The 26,413-nt window shown below is 53.5% G+C and overlaps 1 protein-coding gene across 10 annotated transcripts; it reads right to left on the bottom strand.

Moving 5' to 3' along the window:
• Positions 1–761: 761 nt before the first annotated feature.
• On the bottom strand, positions 762–24,491 carry LOC102939039 (C-type lectin domain family 2 member D). 10 transcript variants are annotated; one of them, XM_043528251.1, is made up of 8 exons: positions 23,932–24,491; positions 14,504–14,631; positions 7,921–8,669; positions 7,169–7,364; positions 5,311–5,427; positions 3,527–3,714; positions 2,444–2,547; positions 762–1,857 (listed from the first exon to the last, which is right to left on the bottom strand). In XM_043528251.1, the coding sequence occupies exons 4-8, from the start codon at positions 7,191–7,193 to the stop codon at positions 1,707–1,709; spliced, it is 585 nt and encodes a 194-aa protein (XP_043384186.1). In that variant the 5' UTR covers positions 7,194–7,364; positions 7,921–8,669; positions 14,504–14,631; positions 23,932–24,491; the 3' UTR covers positions 762–1,706. The 10 variants fall into 10 exon arrangements, 8 of the variants coding, with proteins under 8 accessions (XP_043384186.1, XP_043384183.1, XP_043384182.1 ...); XM_043528248.1 differs by having other exon boundaries at positions 7,169–8,514; positions 8,625–8,669; XM_043528247.1 differs by lacking the exon at positions 23,932–24,491 and having other exon boundaries at positions 7,921–8,514; positions 8,625–8,669; positions 14,504–18,402.
• Positions 24,492–26,413: the final 1,922 nt, after the last annotated feature.

Genomic DNA, 26,413 nt, shown 5'->3' with positions numbered 1-26,413 from the left:
CTCTGGGGCTGGGGCTCCCTCAGGGCCCAGGTTGGCATCGGGGTGCTCTGTGGCTTGGAGAAGCTAGGAACATTGCGCTGGCGGCCGCTGTGACAGTACTAGGTGTTTATATGGCATTGAGCTAGTCATCCTATTCACTGACTCAACGAATTCTCTTCCTTTGAGATTTTGGATTCCAACACATTTCTGAACAAGTTACTGGACATTTTATCAGTGCCACACACATCAAAAGTGTTATATGAATGGAGGTAGGAACCTGATTCATGAAACATTTGGCTGTAAAAATTTCACTGTAAACTTCACATGAAAGTGGAATGAACCTGACACTACGTAATGAGTGATATCCCCTCTCATTCTGCTTCTCTGTTGCCAGAGGTGAAAGTAAGCCGGTACAGTGAACTGGTAAGAGCCGGTACACAGCTGAGTGCACTAGCAGAGGGCAGCTTCTCTGGGTCCCAGGGCTCCTGGCAGCGGGTGGAGCCCCTGGCCCTTTAAATTGCTGCCAGAGCCCCGGGGCTCCCAGCCGCTGCTACTGCAGCCGGAGCACTGGGGCTGGAGTGAGCACCGACTCCATCAGGAGTGCTTGGAGTCTGATCTCACACTTAGTCCTAGGTTTAAAGGACTTGCAGATTTGACACTTACGTGCCCTTCACTGAGGCACCTACTATGCAGATTGCTCATGGGCATGGGCTGTTTGCAGCGATTGCAGGGCTTAAAGCCTGGGAACCAGGGCATGCCCCATCCCCTGGCTAAGTCCCCGATGGGACTAACAAAAACTCACTCAACTACTAACTATGTACACTAACTTTACAAGAAGTCAAGAAGTCTAAGCAATGCTAGTAAGAGCGGTGAATGTTCCATGCACTGTCACAGACAGCAAGAAGGAACTGAGGGTGGGGGGAGCTGGCAGTGACCCTTATACCATGCCATACGGGTGCCACTCCAGAGGGCAGCAGATCCACTCCCCTATAAATATTGCTCTGAAAAAGCTTCCAGCACCGGTGCATGTGGCAAGCACACACAGCTAATGTGGAATGGACTTCAAAGAAGAAGTCATTCTTCTGCTCTACTCTGCGCCGATACGGCCTCAACTGGAGTTGTGTGTCCAGTTCTGGGTGCCACATTTCAGGAAAGATGTGGACAAATTGGAGAAAGTCCAGAGAAAAGCAACAAAAATGATTAAGGGTCTAGAAAACTTGAAAAAATTGGATTTGTTTAGTCTGGAGAAAAGACTGAGGGGGGACATAACAGTTCTCAAGTACATAAAATGTTTTTACAAGGAGGAGGGTGAAAAATTGTTCTTCTTCACTTCTGATGATAGTACCAGAAGCAATGGGCTTAAATTGCAGCAAGGGAGGTTTAACATCCAACTTGCCAGGGTAGTTAAGCACTGGAACAAATTGCTTAGGGAGATTGTGGAATCTCCATCATTAATAGATTCTTTTAAAAACAAGTTAGACAAACACCTGCCAGGAATGGCCTAGCTAATACAAAGTCCTACCTTAGTGCAGGGGATTGGACAACTTGCCAAGGTCCCTTCCAGCCCTACACTTTATGATTGATTCTTCTTGAGCAAAAGGGAAAATGCCATAACAAAAGGAATCCTCAGGGAGAGTCTAAGGAAGGAGACTGGTTCTTTCTTCATCTTTGGATAGTGGAAGATGTGACCCCTAATAAAGCTTTTCCAGGTCCGGTTCCTATGAGTCTCAAACTTGTGATTCCATATCATGTCCCTTCCCCATTGTATGGGCATCAGATTTGCTGCAGATCCAGGATCTCCCTGTGCCACACCTCGAGCTGCTGATCCCGTTGTCTTCAATCAGATATGCACAGTCGCCTCCTCCGCTTATGGGAAATCTGCAACACAGACAGCAGGGGCTGGAGTCAGGGAGCGGCTGGGCATTTCCCATCAGTTACACACTGTGCAGGGCAGCAGAGGGAGCAGCTGCATGCACAGACATCTGCCCCATTTCAGACTCCTCCCTGGCAGAATAGGGAAAATAGAGTGTAGGAAATTAGCAGGTAGTGGAGGGCCAGGAGATGAGTGGGGCTGAAACAGAGCTGGGGTAGCAGCCTTCCCTGTGCTCACAACTGCACTGTATTGTAAACCCCTGGGGGCGACCACTGTTGAGCCCCAAAAGGGGAGAGATTCCACAGTGTGGCACCTCTCAGAAAGTTGTGCTGTGTTTGTACACTGCCGAGCACAGTGGGGCACTAAGCTACACCTAAGCACTAAAGTAATACAAATAATGACGACAACACTGCACTGGGCCTCAAATGCTGCTGGAATACTGGTTTTACTTCATGAAAACCAAATACCTGTAAGAACCCAGACACATTCCCACACCCCCAAAACAACCTTGGTTAAATATATTCCACTTTTGGCAGCATGGTAGACACCTGTGATCTAACACTGAGAATATCACTAGAGAGAAGGACTCACCGCTGGTCGAATTCGGTGCCATTGGGCCATCTCCAGGGCTGGCCTGGCTCCCTCTGGAGGCCAATCCAACGGCCAAAGAAACCCTTAAAGCCCAGCAGGAAATGCTTAAAATAAGACAAACCAGATTATATTTAGACCCCTGGCTCTGGCACTCGCCTGCCCCTGTGGCTCTGTGTGGCCCCTGTTCAGACATTCAGGTTTGGATGGGCCACCTGTAGTTTGCCTGCTGATGACACCAGCCCAGCCCATGCCACAGGGAGGCCAAGAACAAGCTGCAGTCTAAAGAGCCAGCTGCGAGTCAAAAAAGACAGAACTCCCCTCCCCCGGCCCCACTCTAGGATTGGAAGGGGGTGGAGAAGGACCATCTGGGGAGCAGCTGGCAGCTCTACTCCTTTGACAGCAGCCTCAGCCAGGGAACCAATCGCTGGTTGAGAATCCCAGTTCGTTGGACATCCCATCAGACTGGGACCTGCTCAGCTGGGAGCCTGGGAACATGTACAGGAGCTGGGGGTAAAGACTGCCTCTGAGCAGCCCCCATCTATCTCCATCCCCAGATCCATGTTTACATGGACAGAGCTATCCCTGCCATTCTACAGTTTAGAAGCTAGCACCTCTGCCTTCCTTGCAAGGTGTCTTCCCAGCAGCTTCGCACACAGTGCCACCCTCCGTCCCCCTCAGCCAAACCAGGTGGCAGCTGCTCTGAGGAAGGGCAGAGCTCACTGCTTGTAGAGCCCAAGTGCTTCCCCCAGCAGGCACACGGAGCCCCCACCCCATGGAGTCAGTGGCTGTGGTGAGCTGCAGAGGCAGGTTCCCCACAGGCCAGGAGTGGAGCGGACTGGGCTGGCCCAGCCCTACAGAGGGGGATCCCTCCTGCCTGGGGCTCTGGGAAAAGAGGGGGGCTGGAGTGAGTGACCCCTGACTGTGAGCCCAGCTCTAGACAGGGCTTGGATTTGGCCACCAGAAACACTCAGGTTTCCCAGCAGGAGAGGCAACAGGGCAGTTTCTCAAACTCCTGGGGCCGAGCCCAATTCCAGCCCTGCCAAGCCCAGTCTGTTGGGATAAAGCCATCTGCCACTCTCTCACCTTTTCCTGGTCACCGTCAATCCCAGTCAGGGAGGCGTTGAGTGCAGAGCACTGGCTCTGGCTGTAGGTCCAGTTCCCTTCAGTCTCGGAGAAATAATAGCATTTCCTTTGGTACCCGATCCAGCCGTCCGGGCAGCAGGGCACAGCAGGTGGGACTGGAGCAGCCAGAGTTGGTTTGGATTTTTCCACTGACAGACAGGTAAGTAACACAGGGTCAGAGACTGTGTCCCCTACTCCCAGCCTGACTCTGTATCTGAGTGAATGAGGGGAGAGGATCCCTCCGATCCAGGCTGCAAGCTCCTTTCACCCCTGACCGCTGTGCTGAGGGAGGAAATCGACCATTTGAAACAAGAGATGGGCAACTGACCACCTCCTCTTTAGTGGCTCAGTTTCTGGGGGTCAAATTCACAGGAAGTGCAGCTGACAAGCAAGCCAGAGCACAGTGCAGTAGCACCAGATTCACCATAAAGACAGAGCAGGGAGCGGGAGTGTTACCTGATGGCCAGCACAGACAAATATTGACACCAAATAAAGATATAGTTCAATATGATTGTGTGGGACGCTGGGTCTACTAACTCAGGGATATCCTGCTACTGCAGCTGGCTGCCTCCCCTCCCCAGGCTCTTTGCTTTAGAGATGCATCTGGGGATGAAGATGGGATTAGACTCACATCAGGGAACAAACCCTGACTGCACTAATCTATGCAAGGAACAGGCTCCCAGAGAATCGGACACTGGAGACCCAGCCCAACAGAGATGTTTTTTATGGTGTCTGTACCAGTAAGAATTCCAGGGATGTTCCCTGCCCAGGGTAAAGGATGGTGGGGACTAGCATAGCTCAGAGCATCTTATCCTGTGCAGAGGATTAGGAGCCAAGTGAATGAGTTTGAGAAAGTGCTTGTAATTCTCAGGGACATAAAATGGCCACAAGATGGCACCGGAACCCCCAAAATGGAAATGCCTGTGAGGTTAAGACAGTGGTCCCCAAAATGTCGGGGGGGGCGGGTGTGCACGGTGAGCCCAGGCCACAGGGAGGGAATGCCACCCAGCTCCACTCTGCCTCCAATTCTGCTCCAGCCCCTGCCCCAGCTGCCTGGACCCGGAAAGTCCAGTTACCTCCAGTAACCTGCCTCCACCACTGGGGGGCAGGAAGAGCAGCAGCAGCTGGAACCTGGAAGAGCACTCAAAGGCTCCAGAGAGAAAGACAGACAGCTCCCTAGTCCTGCCCTGAGCATGGCTCTGCCTCCCCCATCCTGCCCCAGTCACCCACAGCCTCAGCTGTCAGGGAGCATGGACTGGGTAAGGTGTGCAACTGAAAAAGTTTTGGGACCACTGGGTTAAGAGCTGGGTTAAAAAGGTCAGTGCCAAAGTCACCCTTTACAGAGACAGTTCAGCTGGGGATTTCCCCAGCACCCTCAAGCCAGCGAGTCTGTCACATGCTCCTAGGGAATTTCAATGGGCACCGACTCCTGCAGCCTCCTTTTGGAAACCCCACCCCTGCCTTCTTCCCCCAGTGCAGCAGCAGGGACAAGGTCACAGGAACTCCTTGGAAAACCTCCTGAAGTTTAACCCTTTCAGGGAAGGAGCAGCAGTGGGGCCAGCCATGACTAACACCAAGGATACATCTGAAGGGCCAGAGCGGTTGGCTAATACAGAGGTACACTATGGTGTTTAACAGTTAAGTCAGGACAAACCATTCAAGACCCGCTGGATTCACTTGTTAATACCTTCCCTGTCCTCCACAGAAACAATCCAGGGGGAGCAGAGACTGGCTGATGCAATTACCTGCTAAAAGTACTACCAGAGTAAGGATGATGACCAATATAAAAACTGTAACTGCAGCTAGGATGGCAGCTGGGACTCCACGAGAAACACGTTTCCTGAATCTGTTAGACCGAGGACCTGAAAGAGACAAAGCCATGAGTGCTTCTGGGGAGCAGACTCATTAACGGTATCCATGCCTGGGCCACTGTGGAGCAAATCTCTATTACGATTCCCAGGGTGCTGCCCTTCCCCCTCTGGGTACAGACATTAATTACAGCCCCCAGTCAGAGGGCTAAACACAATGATAACTCGCCCGGACCCAAAATGACCCCACACTTGCCAACCACCTCATAGTTCAATGGTATCTTCTAGTCCTAGGAGCCATTTGACTGTTGAATTTCTCCCACTGCTCCTGCACAGACTCGCAGAGCTGCTACCCAGACTGGCTCTTGGCTCAGCTGACCAGAGTAAAGGGATGGGAACGTCTCTCACACTCACCTTTTTTCTGTCCCCTACTGGGGAAAGAGGACCAAAACACACACCAAAACCCAACTTTCCCCACATACTCAGGGCTCATCTACACTTACAATTCTGCAGCTGCGCCGCTCTAGCATTTCAATGATGAGACTAGCTATGCCAAAGGGAGGACTTCTTCCCTTGGAGTAGGTACTTCGCCTCCCTGAGAGGAGAATTCTCCCATCAAGCTAGCTACAGCTTGTCTACTTAGCGTGGTCTATCCTGGTGGGTTTAACTGCATCATTCAAGGCTGGATTTTTCATACTCCTGAGCAAAGTAGATACACCAACCTAATTTCCTTGTGTAGACCAGGCCACAGGCACTGAGCAAGCCAACTCCAGCTGCACCCAGCCCCCTGGATTAAGTCAGGCAGCCTGAAACCACTCAGAGGGTTGGACCACAACTCCCTGCCCCTCCCTTAAGGGAAACTCATGCAAAAAAAAAAAAAAAAAAAAATCTACTGGCGTCAATTCCACCTGAAGACATCCCCAGCACCCAGGAGTCTGAGAAACAAGGGGTTCAGTTTATCTGTTTGCTGCTACAATACAATCAGGTTCACAGAATTGAACAGAAAAGCCACTGGGCGATCCTGGGGAAAACCATCCTGGGACAGACCCACTGGGTTTTCTAAGGCTCCTTCTCTAGAGCTAAGTGCAGTTACATGAGGGAAAGTAGCAAAAGTGTCAGATGTACAACAGGAACCCCTGTCCGCCCCCCCCTCCCCCAGGAGCCTCTGTGCTGAGAGTCTGAAGCAACCCCCAGATTAAAGACTGGCCTCTCTGGCTCTGCTTTAGGGTTTACACAGGGGGTCTGATCTCTCAGACTCCCTGCAATCCTTGACTCTCCTTGTCTGAAGCAGGAAGTTTCCTTTGAAATCTTGATTCTCAGGACAAAGAGGGGATTTCAGTAAGTGACAATGAAACACCGAAAGAGTGTTACTTAGGCAAATGACCCCTGGCTGCCCCCATGGGAGATGAAGCTCCCAGCTCCAGCATGTGTGACATTGGAGGTCTCATCATCCCCATCCCCTTCTTCCTGCATGTCAGCCTTAGCAAAGAGCTTTTCCCCAGAGCTCAGGGCTGCATCTCCCAGGCACAGCATCAGCATCTGCACCTGCAAAAATGCAGGAACAGACAGCGTTAACTGCCGCTGCCAGACAATACCTCATTTTCATGCACACCCAAGGTCCTGCCTCCGTGCAACTGTTTCGGGTGTGTGCTTCTCACACATTTCACACAGAGAGGGCATGCAAAAGTGAATTAGACCAGAGGGAAATAGGGGCCAGGATTTCAGAGGGGTAACAACTCCCACCCACTGCAAGACCTCTGGCCACATGCAGGTACACAAAGTACAAGCTGGGTACCTGTTCCACTGGAGGTCCTTGGCATCCTCAGTGATACTGGGTCCAGCTCCAGTTTGTCCTTCTTGGGTAGTTCCTTCCTGGCACAGTGCTCCTCCTGGCGTGTCCCCAGTTGGCTGCTGTCCCTCCCAGGCTTCAAGCTGGTTCTTGGCTGCTTCACTGTGTGGGGTCTGCTCACTGTTGGTCCCCTTGTCTGGAACTACAGACACACCCTGTCATTCTCCCCACTCCCCTGGAAGAGCCAGTACTTTCTCTGCCTCCATACAAGTTTTTCAGGGGCCATGCTCTCTAAACCCCAAAGGGAGTTTCATCTAAAAATCAAGTGGCCAGATTTTCAGAGGGAGTTGCTAGGTCCTGAGCACTTTTAAAGAACATGGCCAATAGTGTGAATGTTTATGTTAGAAAGGCAGATAAAGACATAAGATTATGCTGTGTGGTTACACATAATTCTTTATTATGAAACTAGAAGTTCACTGAGATTTTTCGTACACCAAAATAGATGCCAGGTATCAGTTTTACTTTCTCATTTAAGCCCTATTCATGCAACCACATGTGCTTAACGTAATTCAGGTGAGTAAATTTAAGTATATGCGTAACTGTTTTCAGAATCACGGGGCCTTGATTTTCAAATTTCAAACAAGTCAACTGATCTGAGTGTTAGTAACCACAAGTTAAGCTGTCAGCCCTGAAACTTCAACTTGCACAAAACCCAGCAGCACACCTCCTCAGCATCACACCTGTCCTCTATTCACTACCTGGGCAACCCAGAGAACATCACATCATGGTCAAGATTGAGTCCTCTTCAAGGTGTGTAACAGCCAGGGCCCAGGACACCCAAGAGCAGAGTTGAGAGCTCTCTTCAGGCACAATGAAACTTCCTACTTGAAAGGAAAGGAAGTCTGTACAGGAGACAGAACCTTCTTGGGGTTTGGTTCAAGGCAGTGGAAGAGAGCACCAAGGGATCTAAGAACCATTACCCACACTGTCTGGCCCAAGAGCAGGGTTTTTACCCCAAAAAGAAAGATCTGTGAGAGACTCCATGAAGATCAGTAGGGACTTTGCTGTTGCTTTTACATTGAAGGTGCTCAGATACTATGGTGATGGGCAGCCACATGAAATCCTATGACAGAACCACCAATGACAGATGCTAGTTCCACCGCTTAAATAGTGCTCATACCAGAGAGAGGGTGTGGTATGATAACCTGAGTATTATCTAATCATCCATGGACCATCTAGACCTGCCTCATCAAGCCTCTCACCTGACTGTTTCTGTGATTCCTGATCCCTTCCTATCAGATAAGCTAATAAGCATTTGTTGGGTTGAGTAATGAGGTGGTCTCTGAGATAATCTGAGGAGAGAAAGCAGAATGATTTTTTAGAGGGTCAATGATATAATAGAGAATCAAGATGGATTAAGATTTCTGTTTGAGCAAAAGGAGAGCCACGGGATAATACTTACCTGATTAGCAAGTGCTCAGTCTGTCTGTACACCTAAGGGATGTTCCTGCAAAGGAAGTAACAAAGTTATTAAGCAAAGTTCCTGAGGATCAATTCAAGTAGTCCACAATAGATCTGAAGATGCTTTCCAAAGCAAGGTGAGGATGCTTACATCCATTTCAGAGGCTGAAATTAAGGTAGAGGCAATAATTAGAGCCCTGCAAATATCTGCTTGATATCACCAGACCATGTTTGTGGATCACAGATGGATGTGGATACAAATTTTGTATCTGCGCAGAGCTCTAGCAATAAGCAACACCAGCTGTGTTCACATCATCAGTCAGTACCAGCCCTAGGAATAGAACCCAGGCATCCTGACTCAGTCCTCCATTTTAACCATTATACAACTTTCTCCTTGGGCTGGGTTTCAAATATGTGCTCTGAACACTAGACCCCACTCTCCCACATCTGGGAAGAGATCTCAGGAGTCCTGGAGACCATCCTTCTTTCAGATGAAAGAAAAAAAAAATCAGTATCTCCTCCCCAGCAACATACAAGCCAGCTGCTACTTTAGTAGAAGTCAAGTTGTTTCCTCTCCAGTCTCGATGGGCACTTCATCTGCGGAAGAGTGAGAAACATCGTTCCTTCCTATTTTATCTTCCCCATACACCATCCTAAGGGAAATTAAATTTCAAAGGGATTCCCTGCTCGCCTGAAAAGAAAACGCAGTGAAAAGAGGGGGATGTGTAGGGAAGTTTTTGTCACTAATAAGAAACATGACAGATGCCGGTCTCAAGATCCTCCCATCACCCTCCAAAAAAAAGTCTTGTAGCAGAGGGGAGCCCACCTGTGAAATTGAGATTTGGACATATCTTCTTTTAATTTGAATGGAGAAGAAGTGCAGAATAGGGCCCTAACCAGTCAGTTGGGTCCTGTAGGCACTACTGAAAAAAATAAAATAAGTATCCAAATCCCCTAAACTTGCTTTGAAAGCCTCAACCTCAGCACTGTGTTGCCAACTCAGGATAACAAACACTTCCACAGGACAAGACATCCATTCCTCTCCCAAAGTTTAGTGTACACAGAATGGTTTCTTCCCACCATAACACTGCAACTCTGCTCCAATTCGGATACCCTAGTCAAACTTTAAGCCTATGTTCGAAAATGAAGCAAGGCTTCAGAAATGGCTTCAGCTGTCCCCTCCCCCAAGGTAAGCAAACAAAGAAACATTGCAAAGGTTTTCTGTAACTGTCTGCTGAAGTATCAAATGACAACACAGCTGCCCAATCACAGCAATGTCAGCGGTTTCATCTAGGAGGAAATCGTCTGAGCCCTGGTCTACATTACAAAGTAGTCAGTATACACGTGTCACTCCAGGGTGTGGAAAATGCACACCCTTGAGGGATGCAGTTATACAGACAGATCTCCCGGTGTAGACAGCACTATGAAGCCCTCCCGAGGACACAGCTACCACCTCTTGGGGCGGTGGAATATCTACACCCATGGGAGAAGCTCTCCTGTTGGCATAGGTAGTGTCTTCACTAAGCGCTGCAGCTGTCCCGCTGCAGCTCTAAGTGCAGTCAAGCAGAGTCACCTCTAGCTTTCAGGAAATCAGAGAATGCGCAAGGTGCTGTCACTTTGACTAGAGGACCTTGAGGTCCTTGTCCAATGTTGAGTCGATATCTCCTCCAAATAATCCACATCTTAGTGGCATGCCATAAAGCACACCACTTTCAGTTCAACCTGATGCACTAAAACAGCAGTAGTAAACTTGCTGGGAGCCACACTAACCCCAAAGTCAGTCAAGCACATTGAGAAGAAACGAAACAGAATTTTTCTTCTGCTTCTCAGTCTTCATATGCTGCACAAGATCTGCATGGTGGGCATAAAGGGCATATTTACAGAATTTGCAGCCATCCAGACCAGCATCCCCTACCACAGGTGCGATCCATTGTTTTAGGTCCTTCTCTTCCTACCATTACTTGCACTCTCTTTTCCCATACTTGACCCATTTGCTTAAAGGTGGTGTGGATTTTGAACTAGAACCCATGCTTTTACTAAACATAGCAACATTCAGAACCTACACAGCTTGCACAGCACTCCAGGACAGTAATAAACCCCGCAGCATTAGTCAATTTCTATACCTTTTTTCTATGACAAATTGCAATCTCAGACCTAGGCCAGCAGTTCTCAAACTGTGGGTCAGGACCCTAAAGTGGGTCACGATCCCATTTTAATGGGGCCATCAGGGTTGTCTTAGATTTGCTGGGGCCCAAAGCCAAAGCCAGAGGTTTCAGCCCTGCGTGTTGGGACTCAGGTTATAGGCCCCCTGCCTGGGGCTGAAGCCCTTGGGCTTCAGCTTTTAACCACCCGCCTGCCCTGCACAGTGCAATGGGGCTTGGGCTGGCTCAGGCTTTGATCCCCCCTTCTGGAATTGTGTAGTAATTTTTATTGTCAGAAGGGGGTCACAATGCAAGGAAGTTCAGGAACCCCTGACCCAGACGATGGCGACACTAGAGCTTACAGCGCCACAGCTGCACCAATGCAACGCTGCTAGTGCAGACGCGCTAAGCCGACGGGAGAGCTGTCCAGTCGACTTAATTACTCCAGTTTCCATAAGTGGCCACAGGTATGTCAGCAGAAGAAACTCTCCTGCCTACATAGCACTGTTCACACAAGACCTAGGCCGGTGTAACTTATGTCGCTAAAGAGGGTGGCTTATTCACTCTCCTGAGCAACATAACTTACATTGATCTAAGCTGTGGTGTATACACAGCCTCAGACTTTAAGGCCAGAAGAAAGCATCATTATGCTCTAGGCAGACCTGCACCCTGTAGGCCACTTGAACCTCACCCATCCACTCCTGTAATAGACCCCTAGCCTCTGGGCCAGTAATTCACCAAGGCAGCAGAACCATTAGCCAACTTCCCAACCATTCAATGCCAGCACTAAATGCGTTTGACACAGTAACCGTATCGTGTGCGAAAGGAACCATTCCTGTGAGCGCCGGCAGACCCCCCCACCACCCCCAAACCAACTCTGCATCCCACGTCCCCCTCACAGCAGGCCCGGCCACCGACACACAGCAGAGCCAGCCCTAGGGGTAAGCAAATATACTCGCCAAACAAACAGGCCCGTTCCCAGGGAGGGACGATACAATCCGTTCAGGAGCCACGCCCGGGCACTAGGAACCGCAGCATGATGGTGAACCAACCACCTCGACCGACCGACCCGCACGGCCCCTCCAGCCCCTTCAGTGCGATCACCCCCCGCCCCCCCCCCGGCCAACCGTATCGACGTGACCCATGCGGGCCACCGTCCCCGTCCACCCAGCGGCCTTAACCGACCCCACGAACTGTTGGGAGCCCGACTCCCCCTCCCCCAACACGAATCACGTTCTTTGCAACTGACCGGGACCAGTCCGGGACCAGCCCCCCCTCACCTGGGCGAAGAGCTATGGAGAAGCTGTGGGCGCGCAATCCGGGTCCACCCTTAGAGCGAGGAGAGCTCTGTCAGGAAAACCAAACCCGGGCCGAGCCGAGCCGCACCAAGCACCGGCCACCAGCCCGTCTCCACCGGCAGTAGTTAGGGGCAGGGGAAAGATAGGAACCAGTGCTTTGCTCTGAATTCAAATAGCCGGGCAGGACCAGTCCCCTTCGCCCCTCCACAAACGACCAATCAGGTGCCGCCATTTTTTTGTTGTTTTTGAAAAACGCGCTGCGGCCCCTTGAGCGTCGCGCGAGGGCTGTCGTATTGGAAAAACCGTCACATGAGTCACGCGAGGGCTTAACATATGTCTCCTCAGGGCGTGGTCAAAGAGGAAGGGGGAACCGGGCAAAGCCGCTGGAGGGGCCTGTCATTGGGTGGAAGACCCTAGCAGGAGCCGCTGATTGGGTGGGACGATTGCCGCGAGTCGAATGAAGCCACGCCCCCTTTCCCCTGCGTGAGGCAGCCATGTGAGGAACCCGAAAGTGAAAGGAAAGAATGAGGCAGCGGTCAGCAAGCGGCCGTTGAAAGCTTTTTTTAAAGCTGGTTGGGCGACTGGGAGCCAATCACTTTCTCCGACGGCGGGAAATTAAAAAAACAAAAATCCCAGTCCCCTGCCCGGCAAAAAGCCCCCAAACAAGCACCAGGCTCCTCAAGGAAATGACTAGGCAATTACATACACAAAGATGCCAACATAGGCTTGCTGGGAGCGGCTTTGGCAGCCTTCTCCCCTGCCCACAGGTCTGGGCGAGGCACCCTGTGGGGTGAAGAGCACTGTTCCCTCTAAGCTGTGCGCATGTTCGCTCGCACACAGATCCTAAACCCCCCGCACACGCCGAAACACCACGCGCACAAAAATTTGCACAGAAGCAATTTTTTGCGCACACGGCCTGTCAAAAATTAAAGGGAACACTGGTGAAGAGACACTGGCCTAAGGAACCCCAGGGGAGGGATTGCGGGAGAGAGGCCCCTCCATTGGGAGATACCGTGGAATAACTATAACATGTATGACTATTATAATTTTTGGAGGGGGTGTATATAAAATATTTTACTGAATCAAGTCTCCTTAGCAGCTCAATACTTCATATCAGCTAGAACACAGCGGTGGGAAGCAGGTGCTGAGATGTACCGTCCTGGGAGGGCAGTGGTTTCAGCAGATGTTACTGAGCATGCTGTGTAAGACTCCAGTCCCACGGAATAGTATAACTACATCTCTCAGGGGCTCATATTTTTCTGGGAAATCAAACGAACAGAAAAAAACCAGGCTCTATTAAACATTTTCTAATTTGTTTTTTGAAGCTTTGGGCATCTCTACGGTTACAGTACCGTAGCACTTAGTGCAGGGCCGGATTAACCTTTTTTGGGCCCCTATAGGGGCAATGGAGCATGGCGTGGGGGAGGGGAAATCGATCCCCGGAGTGAGGAGCCTGCCAGGGGCAATGGCATGGCAGGGGCTGCTCCACTCTGCCCAGCCCAGTGCGAGGGCACTATTTACAAACTGGCAGTTGCCAGACGCACAATGGTCCGCCCCATGCTGCGCCACACATCCTCCAACACCAGAACCCCCCCCCCCCCCAAATTCCCTATGGCCAGAGCCCCCCCGGACCTGCTGTGTCCAGCGCATCCCCCAGACCCTGCCACAAATGCACAGTGCCCTGCATACCACCACCCCTGCCCAGCACCCCCCTGCCCACAGCCCCACAACAATTGCCCAGCACCCCACACAGAACCCCCACTCCCTAGTGCCCCAACACAGATCTTCCCCACCCCCCTCACAGCCCAGCACCCTCCCAGACCCCTAAGAGACCCCCTCCCCCACATCCTGCCTCCCTGCAGCACTCACCAGCCCTGCTGGGAGGCAACTGTCTACCAGGCTGAGTTGGCAGCGTAGCCAGGGCTAGTCCCAGGGCCGGGAATCGCCCCGGCCTCTTGGGAGTGGTGCGATCAGCCAGGCCAGCATCTGCCCCAGCTGGGCTCCCTCAGGACCCACTTGCCTGGAGGGGCTCAGCCAATCCCCCAACACTGCCCCCCCTCCCCCCCCCCCACCAAAACAAAAAATTCTGACCGAGCCTGGCCAGGCTTCTGCACCAGTCCTGGGTGGCTCAGCTCCAGGGAGACAGGCAGGGCCCCACAGGTGGCGGGAAGCAGAGACTGCCCGGAGCTGGAGGTGCACTGGGGTCCAGCCAGGAGGCAGAGAGAAGCTGGAGGGTGAGGCCAGGGGGTGGAGAGGAGCCCACAGCCGACTGGCGGGCAGGCCGAGAGGAGGAAGTGGTGGGGGGAGCCAGCGGGCTGGTGGGGTCTCAGGGTACAGTGCAAGCAGAGCAGGTCGGGGCCCCTTCTGAGCATGGGCCCGGCTCCATGGAACCACTGGCGCCATTGTAAACTCGGCACTGACTTAGTGAGGACGCTACTTACACCGATGGGAGATTTTCCATGTCAGTTGGTAGCGTAGACCAGTGACACTCAGACCGTGGCTCTCAAGCAGCAAGTGGCTGTTTATAATGCGTCTCCTGGGGCTCTTTGCAGCACATGATATTAAAACACTGTGTGATTTAATGATTGAACAATCAGGATGCTTTTACTATGTTATTAACCAACTAAGTTATCAACTTGCACTAAAATATTACCTTATTTGCCGTGAGAATAATACATTATACATATATAAACTAAATATTTCCTCATCACACTCTTTAAGTATGAATAGTACTATAGTAAATGAAACAATGGATTCACACGACTGTGGATCTTTTGGGGATAATGTTCATCTCTAATTTGCTCCTAAACCACTCAGGTCCGAGTATCACTGGCTGTGATACAAGAGGTTTTTTGGTTTTTTTGTTTTTTTTTACTGCTTTAATCCTATGTAATGACTAGCAGCAGCACCCAGGACAGAAGCATATGAATGCATCTGCCTGCAAGGAAAAACCTTGGAGAGGTTTGAATTGCTGAAAAAGACAGTTACCTTTTCCATAACGGGTGTTCTTCGAGATGTGTTGCTCGTGTCCATTCCACAATACATGTGTGTGCTCGCCACGTGCACGGTGCCGGAAGTTTTTCCCTTAGCAGTTATCGTAGGGGAGCGCCCCTAGCGACCCCTGGAGTGGCCCTCTATGGCGCGGTATAAGGGGCATTGCGGCTCCCCCCACCCTCAGTTCCTTCTTGCCAGACAACTCTGACAGAGGGGAAGGAGGGCGGGATGTGGAATGGACATGAGCAACACATCTCGAATTAAAAACGGTTACTCACCCTTTTTGTAACTGTTGTTCTTCGAGATGTCTTGCTCATATCTATTCCAGTTAGATATGTGAGCATGCTGCATGCACGGCTGTCTGAAACTTTTCCCTAGCAGCTACCCGTCGGGCCGGCTGTGGAGCCCCCTGGAGTGGTGCCGATACGGCGCTCTATATATGACCCTGCCAGACCAACCCCCCTTCAGTTCCTTCTTGCCAGCTACTCCAACAGAGGGGAAGGTGGAAGGGAATGGAATAGATATGAGCAACACATCTCGAAGAACAAGAGTTACAAAAAGGGTGAGTAGCCTTTTTTTCTTCTTCGAGTGCTTGCTCATATCAATTCCAGTTAGGTGACTTCCAACCCTTACCGCGGAGGCGGGGTCGGAGTCAAGGTATTGCAGATCCAAGAACCGCTCTGCCAAAGTCTGCAACGTCCCGAGGTTGGTGGACGATGGCGTAGTGCGACGTAAAGGTGTGCACTGAAGACCACATGAAAGCCCTGCAGATCTCCTGAACAGGTATGTGGGCCAGGAAGGCTGTCGACGAGACTTGCGCCCTCGTGGAGTGAGCTGTAATGGCAGGCGGAACCACCTTCGCCAAGTCATAACAAGCGCGAATACACACCGTGATCCAGGATGAGATCCGCTGGGAAGAGATTGGCAAACCTTTCATCCATTCTGCAAAAGTGACGAGTTCTGCCTGGTTCAACCACGGATCCTCCAGGCCATGAGGTGGAACAACTGAGGGTCCGGGTGAAGAAGGCAGCCATGATTCTTCGAGATGCGGTCGGGAATGAGAGGTAGACGTACCGGGGACTAGACCGACAAGTCCATGAGGGTGGGGTACCAGCACTGGCAAGGCCAAGCTGGAGCCACCAATATGACATCCGCCCTGTCCCTGCAGACCTTGAGAAGTACCTTGTGGACAAGTGGAAATTGTGGAAAGGCATATAGTAGTTGACCAGACCATGGAATCAGAAACGCATCTGCAATTGAGCCTGGGCTGTGACCCCAGAAGGAGCAGAAGGTTGGACACTTCCTGTTGGACCGCATGGTAAACAGGTCGATCTGGGGAAAACCCCAACCGCGGAAGATTGAGTAGATGATGTCTGGACGAATCGACCACTCGTGCGTAAGGAACCATCTGCTCAGGCTGTCCGCCAGCATGTTCTGAATGCCTGGCAGGTATGAAGCTTGGAGAAGGATGGAGTGGGCTAGACAAAATTCCCACAGTAGGAGGGCTTCCTGACAGAGAAGAGACGATCAGGCTCCGCCTTGCCTGTCTATATAAAACATGGCCGTGGTATTGTCTGTGAGCACCGCTACACAGTGACCCTGCAAGCGGGGCAGAAATGCTTGGCACACAAGGCGGACCGCCCTGAGCTCCTTGATGTTGATATGCAGAACCAGTTCCTCTACTTGCCATAAGCCTTGAGTTCTCAGGCTTTCAAGATGCACTCCCCAACCCAGCGCAGACACATCCGTTACCAGAATCAAGGTGGGTTGAGGAGGGTGGAAAGGAACCCCGGCACTCACCATGCGGGGGTCGAGCCACCATCGTAGGGAATTGAGGGTATGCTTTGGAATGGTCAGCACCATGTCCAGACTATCGCGGCCCGGGCGATACACGGACGCGAGCCACGCTTGTAGAGGCCTCAGTCGCAATCCGACATGCTGTACCACATAGGTGCTGACGCCATATGTCCCAGCAGCCTGAGGCACTGCCTTGCTGTGGTGGTGGGAAAAGTTCAAAGGCTGCTGATTATCTGCGAGAGGGCTAGATGCCGTGCCTCTGGGAGGAAAGCTCTCGCTTGATTGGCATCGAGGACTGCCCCAATGAAATCTATTCTTTGAGTTGGGGTGAGGACGGATTTCCTGATGTTGAGAATGATGCCTAAGCGTTCAAATGTGTCAGCTGAGATCAGGGCCCCGTTGTGCCAGGTGCTGCCCAGACACACAGCGAGAGACAGTCCCTGCCCCAGCTGAGATCAGGGTCCCATTGGGCTGGGCGCTACATAGACACACAGGGGATACATCCACATTGGAGCTGGAAGATATAACTTCCAGCTTGAGGAGACATACCCACCCTTGAGCACTAAAAATAGAGAGTGTAGCCATGGTGGTGGGAGGGGCTGGCTGCCCCGAGTACGTCCCAGCCAAAACCCTAGATCGGTACTTGAGTTGTTTGGTCCTTCCTACTGCCACAGCTACACTCTATTTTAGCATGGCAGGTCAATCACAGCGAGCGTGGGTATGTCTGCTCCAGCCAGAAATTACACCTTCCAGCTCCAGTGCAAACACACCCAGGGTGAGACAGCCCCTGCCCTGCAGAGCTCATGGTCTAACCAGGCAAACTGTCCCTATTCCACAAGTAGAAAAACTGAGGCACAGCCTTACCTTTTAGGCTTTGGCAACTGATGATTTTAAGCATGTGTGTGGGGAAAGATACAGGCATTTGCATTCCAAGGCCTTTTCCCTGTGGTTTCAGACAAGGAGAAAAAAAATGTTTCCAGATACAAGAGAATTAAATTGCCTAGAGCTACTGCTGCAGTTTTTGATAAAACAGCTCCTCAGCCTTTGACCTTTAGTGACAAACCAGAATTTATACCTTTCCTATTATACAAAAAACATTTGGGTCCCAGGACACAGAACTGGGAGGGAGAATTTCACAGTGATTTTATCGCAGTGCAGAGATCCATTGCACAGGGTTAGGAAGGACCCGCCACAAACACAATATGAACACAATAGTCTTGTCAGTGACACAAAATAAAGTGAGAGGTTGGAGTCTTTTGCAACCATACACAAGGGGCAGCTCTTTACATCTAGCTAACAACTAAATGTTAGCAAAGTGGGAAAGGCCTGAGGGAAAAGAGGGGGTGGGGGCAACCCAAGTAGAGAAAATGGACAAATCCCCCCCACACACACACACTCTGAATGTTCCAGATTTTATTTTGCTACAGAGAACCGAGCACCAAACAGTCTTGATCCAAACTAGCAAAAGGACTCCACTGACTTCAGATCAGGTTCTGCGAAGTGCATTTTGAGAATTCGCAAAAAGAAAAGGAGTACTTGTGGCACCTTAGAGACTAACCAATTTATTTGAGCATGAGCTTTCGTGAGCTACAGCTCACTTCATTGGATGCATACTGTGAGCTGTAGTTCACGAAAGCTCATGCTCAAATAAATTGGTTAGTCTCTAAGGTGCCACAAGTACTCCTTTTCTTTTTGCGAATACAGACTAACACGGCTGTTACTCTGAAACCTGTCATTTTGAGAATTGTTGAGCATCCAAGATTCCAGTTCAAGCTAAAGGAAGTGAATACCACTGAAAAAAAATCTAGACCTAGGTGCATAAGTTCCTGGGCCTTTGAGTATAAGATACATACGGAGCCCCAAAGCCACAGGTTTGTGGAACCCCTCATTGGCTGCTCTCACTGGGGCAGAACTTGATTCTTTGTTTATTACTTCAGTTAGAATTTTATTTTTGTTAACAAAAAATATAAAGGTTTTTACAGAGCACAAAACAGTATCTCCGAGATGTCGTTTTCTGTATGTTCTTATTGCTCTAGGCAGGCTATGGGTACAATTTCCAGATGAACGCACGCACGCATGCACACACACACCCCAGGCCTGGTCTACACTTAATCCTTATCCCAGCAGAGCTCTATAGGTTAGGTGTGACACCCCCACTCCCCAGCACAGAGCTCTGGGGGTCAGGGGTGTGACCCCACATCCCAGCACAAAGCTGTGTTGCCAAGCCCCTTGTCAGAGTTCCCTCCCCACTCTGAACTCTGGGGTACAGATGTGGGGACCCGCATGAAAGACCCCTAAGATTATATTCTACCATCTTAGGTTAAAAACTTCCCTAAGGCAAAAATTCCATTCCTTGTCCTTGGACGGTATTGCTGCCACCTTCAAGTTATTTAAACAAAAATTCAGGGAAGGGTCACTTGGAGCCCTATCCCCCCAAAATTATCCCCCCAAGTCCCTTCACCGCCTTTCCTGGGGAGGCTTGTGAATAATATACCAACCAATTGCCTTTAATGTAAGTATAAACCAGACCCTTTATCTTTAGGACACTAAAATCAATGCATCCGATGAAGTGAGCTGTAGCTCACGAAAGCTCATGCTCAAATAAATTGGTTAGTCTCTAAGGTGCCACAAGTACTCCTTTTCTTTTTGCGAATACAGACTAACACGGCTGTTACTCTGAAACCTAAAATCAATCAGGTTCTTAAAAGAAGAACTTTATTTAAAGAAAAAGTAAAAGAATCACACCTGCAAAATCAGGATGGGATTTTATGCTACCCTTAGCTGTATGTTTATGACACCTCCCCATGTGCCCATAGTCAATCTGCAGAACAGGGCATGTGTGGACTGGGCCCCCACCTCCTGGTTCCCCACACCCCACCCCCTTTGCGTATGTAGCTGTGTCTGACCCCTGCACCTCAGGGACTCACTAGCCAAGCCCAGCTCCATTCCCTGGGGTCAGGCGGTGGCCCCGCTGTCCTGGCCAGACCCTGCAGTTACCAGTGGTGACAGAATCCCCCTTCACTTCCTGTCCTAAACTGCTGTGCAGTGCAGCTATGAAATATCTACTGTGCTGCACCCCAGATATAGCTGCATTTCTACACCTGTATAAACAGTCCCCTGCCCCAACCCAGAGGTGGCTGCATATCAGTCCAAGGGGAGGGATCCCTGCATAAACAGCCCCCCTGCCCCAACCCAGAGGTGGCTGCATATGAGCACTGGGTGCGGGATCCCTGTATAAACAGCAAACACACCCTACCCTAGAGGTGGCTGCATGGCAGCGAGTCGTGTCCAGCCTCACCTTTCCTCTCCAGAGACTCTTTCCCAGGCTGGAGGAAGCTCTTGGGCTCATTGACCCACGTTCTCAGCAGAGCCCCCTCCTCGCCCAGCAGCAGGAGCCAGCAGAGAGCAAAGGGGGCAGCGGCCCAGCAAGCACCGGAGGGGGAGCCGCGATGCCCAGCCCCTGGGTGCCTGTTTCCCACCAAAGCACACGCGGAAAGCGGAGGGGGGAGGGGGGGTCTCACTGCCCGGCCACCCAACAAGGCGGGATGCGGGGGACCGGCTCTGCTCCCGTGGCGGGGAAAGGCCGGGTTATGCCAGCGCGTGTGCGGTGCCCCAGCACGTGGGGCTCGGGCCAGTCCCGAGCTAGGGAAGGGCAATAAAAGGGCCGGGCGGGGGGGGAGGCTGATCCCAGCAGCGCGCGGCAGCCGGCGCCACCCTCCCCCGACACGCGCCCTGAGCGGCCGGGCCGCTGCTACCGCCGCGCGCCGGGGACCCCCCGGGAGCGTCTTACCCGGCGCCGCAGCCGCGCGGGACAAGGACAATTCAAAGGCCAGTTCCCGCGCTCGCGCTCGTCCCAACTGCTCCACTAGCCATTGAGAGGGCAAGGAAAAGCTCGCGAGATACCCAGTCAGCCAACCACAAGGGGACTCGCCATACTCCTGGATCGGACAAGGCACCCAGGAGACGTCCCTCTTTGGCTGAGAATGAATGGGGGCGGGGAGGGGCATCTGTGATGACACTAGTCCGATTAGCATAAAGCGCGCCAAATCCCTTAAAGGGGACAGAGCCTTTAGCTCAGGGTTTCTCAGGGCACATTTTTTGGTGGTCTCACCAACCCTTGCTGTTGGCCGTTCTCACACTTTTTTTTTTTTTACAAAATACTCAGTTGTAAGAAAAAACAAATAAATATGCACATACACACCTCCAAATCATTGTCATTTACTTATGGCTAGCCCCTACCTCTGTTGTAAAAAGTGATATTAACAAACATACAAGTATCACTTTTGACAGCGGATTTACTCAGCCTGAGCAAGCCTGGAGACAAATTAAGCCCTGGAGGGGGGGTCCGGGTGGGCAATAGAGGCCGGGGCAATGGAGCTGGTGGGGGCGATAGTGGTCTGAAGCCCCGTCGCCAGAGCCCAAAGCCCCCTGGCCAGGGGACTGGGAAATGGAGCCTGACAATGGGCAGCCGGAGCCTGCCGCCCAGGGCCGGTGCAAGGATATTTTGTGCACTAGGCGAAACTTCCACCTTGCACCCCCCCCCCCCTTGCACTTCGGTTCATTGAGGGGCAAATCCCAACCAGCCTTTATAGCTCTATCTGCACCTGTTACCTCTTGATTATTAAAAAGATATTTCTTAATGATCAGTAATGAATACAATCATACAATACAAGGGCAGAGGGGATATTTTTATTATTGGGTTATACAGTGATGAGCTGCCAAAATCTTAACAACTGGTTCTCTATAAAAAGTTCTGATTTAAGGGATGTGCCCCAGTATTTATTTTTTGTACCAACAGGGCTACCATACATCCGTATTTTCCCAGGAGGAATTTTTAAAATTTAAAAATTTGTCCTGGACAGCAATTTAAGAACCAAAAAGCCTGACCTGGGCTGCGGGGGTGGCTGGAGACAGGGGCTGGCTGCGGGCAGGGCAGGGGGTGCAGCAGGGGCTGGTGTGGGCAGGGCAGGGGGTGGCTGGAGACAGGGGCTGGCTGCAGGCAGGGGGTGTGGGGGTGGCTGGAGGCAGGGCAGGGGAGTGAGCAGGGGCTGGCTGCGGGCAAGGGGTGTGGGGGTGGCTGGAGACGGGCTGGCTGCAGGCAGAGCAGGGGGTGTGGCTGGGGCTGGCTGCGGGGGTGGCTGGAGGCAGGGCAGGGGGTGGCTGGAGAAGGGGGCTGGCTGGAGGCAGGGGCTGGCTGCAGGCAGAGGGTGCGGGGGTGGCTGGAGACGGGCTGGCTGGAGGCAGGGCAGGGGGTGGCTGGAGGCAGGGCAGGGGGTGCGTGCAGCAGGGGCTGGCTGCGGGCAGGGGGTGCGGGAGTGGCTGGAGACAGGGGCTGGCTGCGGGCAGGGTGGTGGGTACTCACAGGGAGAGCAGCAGGACACAGCCCAGGCCCAGCAGAGCAGCTGCGGACTTCCCAGGCAGCAGCGGGAGCTCTTTCCCCTCAGCCCAGTGCCCTCCCTGGGTACCCCCAGCCAGGCTGTCACGAGGCCTGGTGAGCTCAGGGGCACAGAGACAAGGACCCACATGTTCTGGTGGCAGGAGCTAGAGCTGCCTCCCCCACCACCATCCCCACCCTGCTCCGTTCCATGTGTGAGCACTAGCGTGTACAGCACCCTGCACCATGGTATCTCCAGGGAAGTACATGCCTGGCGTATGACTTGATCTTTCTTTGATCACCGCTGCCTCAGCTGCTAATGTTCTCCCAAACTTACGTGTATCCTGGCCCCAGGGGAAGGCTTAAAAACCACCTGTGGAGTTACTAGTGCAACATGAGGAGCAAGAAAAATGACATGCATAAAAAAATGACCGGAGGGATTTGAGTCAGACTCCTCCCCTACCCCAGCCCAAAAAGGAAACAACACGAGATCTCCCTGCTGCTGAGAGCAAGCTGGAGTGACTCTTGGAGGTGGAGGGGGGCACTCACTGACATGATGTTTGGAATGGCTTAGCAACCCCTTCCCCGTAGTGACCCTAATAACCCTGCCTCCGGTTATTCACCTACTGCACCGACCTTGCCAATAGCTGCTTGGTGTGAGCTATGGGTGACCCCACTGCCGCTGCTCTCTCTGGCACTGAAAGGGTTATACTGCAGGCGGAGAATCTAGGGCAGCGGTTCTCAAACTGAGGGTCAGGATTCCAAAGTGGGGCGTGACCCCATTGTAACGGGGTCGCCAGGGCTAGCTTAGACTTGCTGCGGCCCGGGGCCAAAACTGAAGCCTGAGCCGCACTTCCCAGGGCCAAAGCTGAAGCTTGAGGGCTTCAGCCCCGGGCAGCGGGGCTCAGGTTACAGGACCCCTGCCTGGGGCTGAAGCCGTTGGGCTTCGGCTTTGGCTCCCCCACCCTGGGCAGAGGGGCTCGGGTAGGCTCAGGTTTCAGTCCCCTCTCCTGGGGTCGTGTAGTAAGTTTTCTTGTCAGAAGGGGGTCATGGTGCAGTGAAGTTTGAGAACCCCTGAGCTAGGGAGTTTCCTTCTAGCTGCTGTATTTGGGGTGGGGCAGGAGGAGGGGGGACATGTCCCTACATAAGAAGTATATCAAGTTACAATTGACCAGTTGGGTTGCCAGGCGTCCAGTTTTTGACCAGAACGCCCAGTCGAAAAGGGACCGTGGCGGCTCCGGTTGGCAGCGCCGACCGGGCCGATAAAAGTCCGGCCGGCGGCACAGCGGGGGCCCGGGGCTAAGGCAGGCTCCCTACCTGCCCTAGCTCTGTGCGGCTCCCAGAAACATCTGGCAGGTCCCTGCAGCCCCTAGGCAGAGGGGCAGCCAGGGAGGTTCTGCATGCTGCCCCCACCCTGAGCTCTGGGAACTGCGACCAATGGGATCTGCGGGGGCGGTGCCTGCAGGTGCGAGGGCAGCGCGGACTCTCCCTGGCTGCCCCTGTGCCTAGGGGCTGCAGGGACCTGCTGGATGCTTCCCGGGAGCCATAGGCGCTGACTCCATGCGTGCTCCAGAAAAAATTAGTGGGTGCTTAGCACCCACCAGCAGCCAAGTTCCCCTCTCCCCCCAACTCCCCAGCGCCTCTCACCTGCCAGCAGCCCTGCTGACCAACTCCTCCCCCTCCCTCCCAGCACCCCCCACTCACCGTGAACAGCTGTTTTGCGGCATGTAGGAAACTCCAGGAGGGAGGGGGAGGAGCAGGGATGGTGCACGCTTGGGGGAGGAGGCAGGAAAGAGGTGGGATGGGGCAGAGCGGGGGCTGGGGCTTGGGTGAAGGGATGGAATGGGGGCAGAGCGGGGCGGAAAGAGGAGGGATGGGGGCTGGGGCTTGGGTGGAGTGGAGGTGGGGGGTCAAGCTCCAGGTCGCCCAGCAGGGCCATCCCCTCCATGTCCGTGGAGCTGGCGTTGTGGAAGATGTCGATTTGGAGCAGCCGGAGGGTGACAGAAGCTGGCGGGACAGGAGGGGAGGCTGGGGCAGGGGGCAGGAAACAAGTGGAGGACAGGGTGGGACGAGGGGCCCAGGATACCCATGTGTTTTCAGTTCCTCCACAGCCCGCATGCCTCTCCACCAACTTCTCTCTTTGTCTGTCTCTGCTTAGCTCTGTCCCCGCAGCTGCCAGCCAGGGCCAGCCCTAGACATTGTGGTGCCCTACGCAGCCTCCCCCCCGCCCCGGGGGGGCTGGCCGCAGGCCTCCAAGGAGGGGAAGGGGCTGTGCCCAAGGTCTGTGGGGGGCAGGAGCAGGCTTCGGGGGCAGGGGGGAACCGCTCCCCAGGACGAGCTGGTGGAGTGGGTTGGGGCCGGGTCACTCCACTTCCTGCTGCCGGGTGAGTGCAGGATGCGCCCAGCCCCTGCTGCATTCCCCTGGGAAGTAACTCAGGGGAAGGGGTGGAGCTGGGGCGGCGCTGGGGTGGAACAGGCGCGGGGGCAGCTTTCCTGGCCAGCTCAGCCGCCGGGGGATCAGGCTGGCCGCTGGAGCAGCACGCAGCTGCGTAGTTTGCATATGGGTAGGGACGGCCCTGCTGCCAGCCCTGAGCCAAGCAGGGCAGAGTGAGTTGGGGAGCGGTGGCAGCGCAGGAGGGGGATCCCCGACAGGAAGATCAGAACCAGGCCCTTTCCCCTGCAGACTCAGTGTGTGTCCACACTGGCACTAAAAACATGCCCCCCCCCATGGACATAAGTGTTACCAAGGATAAGTGCCAGTGTGACCAGCGCTCCTGCCGGCAAAGCCAAGGCTGCCGGGGGGGGGGGGGGGGGGGGAGAGCAAGTGGGGCCCCCAGGAGAATGTCTGAAGTCTGAGGTCTGAGACAGGGAGTGCCAGAGTAAACCCCTAGGCACATATATTTTGGGGTCAATCACGACAATGCTCAGTTTGGGGGCCTATTGTGGAAGGGGCCCCCGAAACTGCTTTGCCCGAGGACCCTGAATCCTCTGGGCGGCGCTGGGCTAGCCCCTGCCTCTTGTGGGGTGGTGGAAGTTTTTTGTCGACAAACAGCAACCACACTGTGCGCCCGCGCCCCCCGGCTTCCGGCCCCGGCCCCAGCCCTGCCCTCCACCCCCTGGGGGGGCGGGCACCTGCGCTCTCTGCTTGCCGCTTCCACACCGCAAATGGGACAAAGGCCTCCTTTTGGAGACCCAGGACAGGGCTTTAGAAAGGGACTGTCACGGCGAAAAAGGGACGTATGGTCACCCTACTGCCCGGGGGAGAGCCCTCTGGTGCCCCCACCCTGCCCCCTCCTGCCCTCGCTCCGCCCCCTCCTGCCCTCGCCCCTCCCCCTGCTGCCCTCGCCCCGCCCCCTGCTGCCCTCGCCCCGCCCCCTGCTGCCCCTACCCCGCCCTCTGCAGCACAGCCCCTAGCACTGCCCTGGGGCAATGGGACCAGCCCTGACTGCCAGGGGAGAGCCCCCTGGCCCAGATTCACTCTCAGGCAGACGGGGCAGGCGTCCAGGGATCGAATTCGTGCCCAGTGTCCTGCAGCCTCCTCGTTCCCTGCCCAGGGCTGCTCCCTTGGCCACGCCCCCACCAGCAGGACAGCCAATGGGAGGCGCCACCGCGTGGTAGCGTCACTAGTTGCTAAGCAGAGTCAGCTGGGGCTGCACGAGGGAGCAAGAAAAAGAGGTGGGAAATGGGCGGGGCGGCGGCATGAGGCGTCAACGGCCACTGAGAGCACGACAGGGGAGGGGCCAACTGTCACCTGAAGGAGAGGGTTGGGGGAGGGGCCAGCTGCCACCTGAGGGAGGGGTTTGGGGGCGGGGCCAAATGTCACCCTGCTTGGGCTGTGTGGACATACTCCTTTGTTATTGTAGGGTTGCTGGGGAGCGCTGGGCTGTGGACAGGCTGGTTTGTTATTGCAGGGTTGCTCAGGAGCTCTGGGGCTGTGGACAGTGTTGTGCTGACACAGGAAATGCTCCGGGGAGGGGAGACGCATTGGGTCAAACCTGGGAGCCGCTAGCACCCCTGCCCCACACTGTGAGCGTCCTTCAGCGAGTCCCCCTGGGCTGGACACCTCCAAGAGACGTGTACCCCAAAGGGGGCCATGGCCCTCCCCAGCATGTGCAGGGACTCAGGCAGCCTTGTCAAAGCAGGCGGGTTTATGAGGTGATTGGCACACGGCATAGGAAGCCCTCAG

Source organism: Chelonia mydas, chromosome 14 (assembly GCF_015237465.2).
Source record: "Chelonia mydas isolate rCheMyd1 chromosome 14, rCheMyd1.pri.v2, whole genome shotgun sequence".
Classification (NCBI taxonomy): Eukaryota; Metazoa; Chordata; order Testudines; family Cheloniidae; genus Chelonia; species Chelonia mydas.
This window is presented reverse-complemented; position numbering and strand designations above follow the sequence as displayed.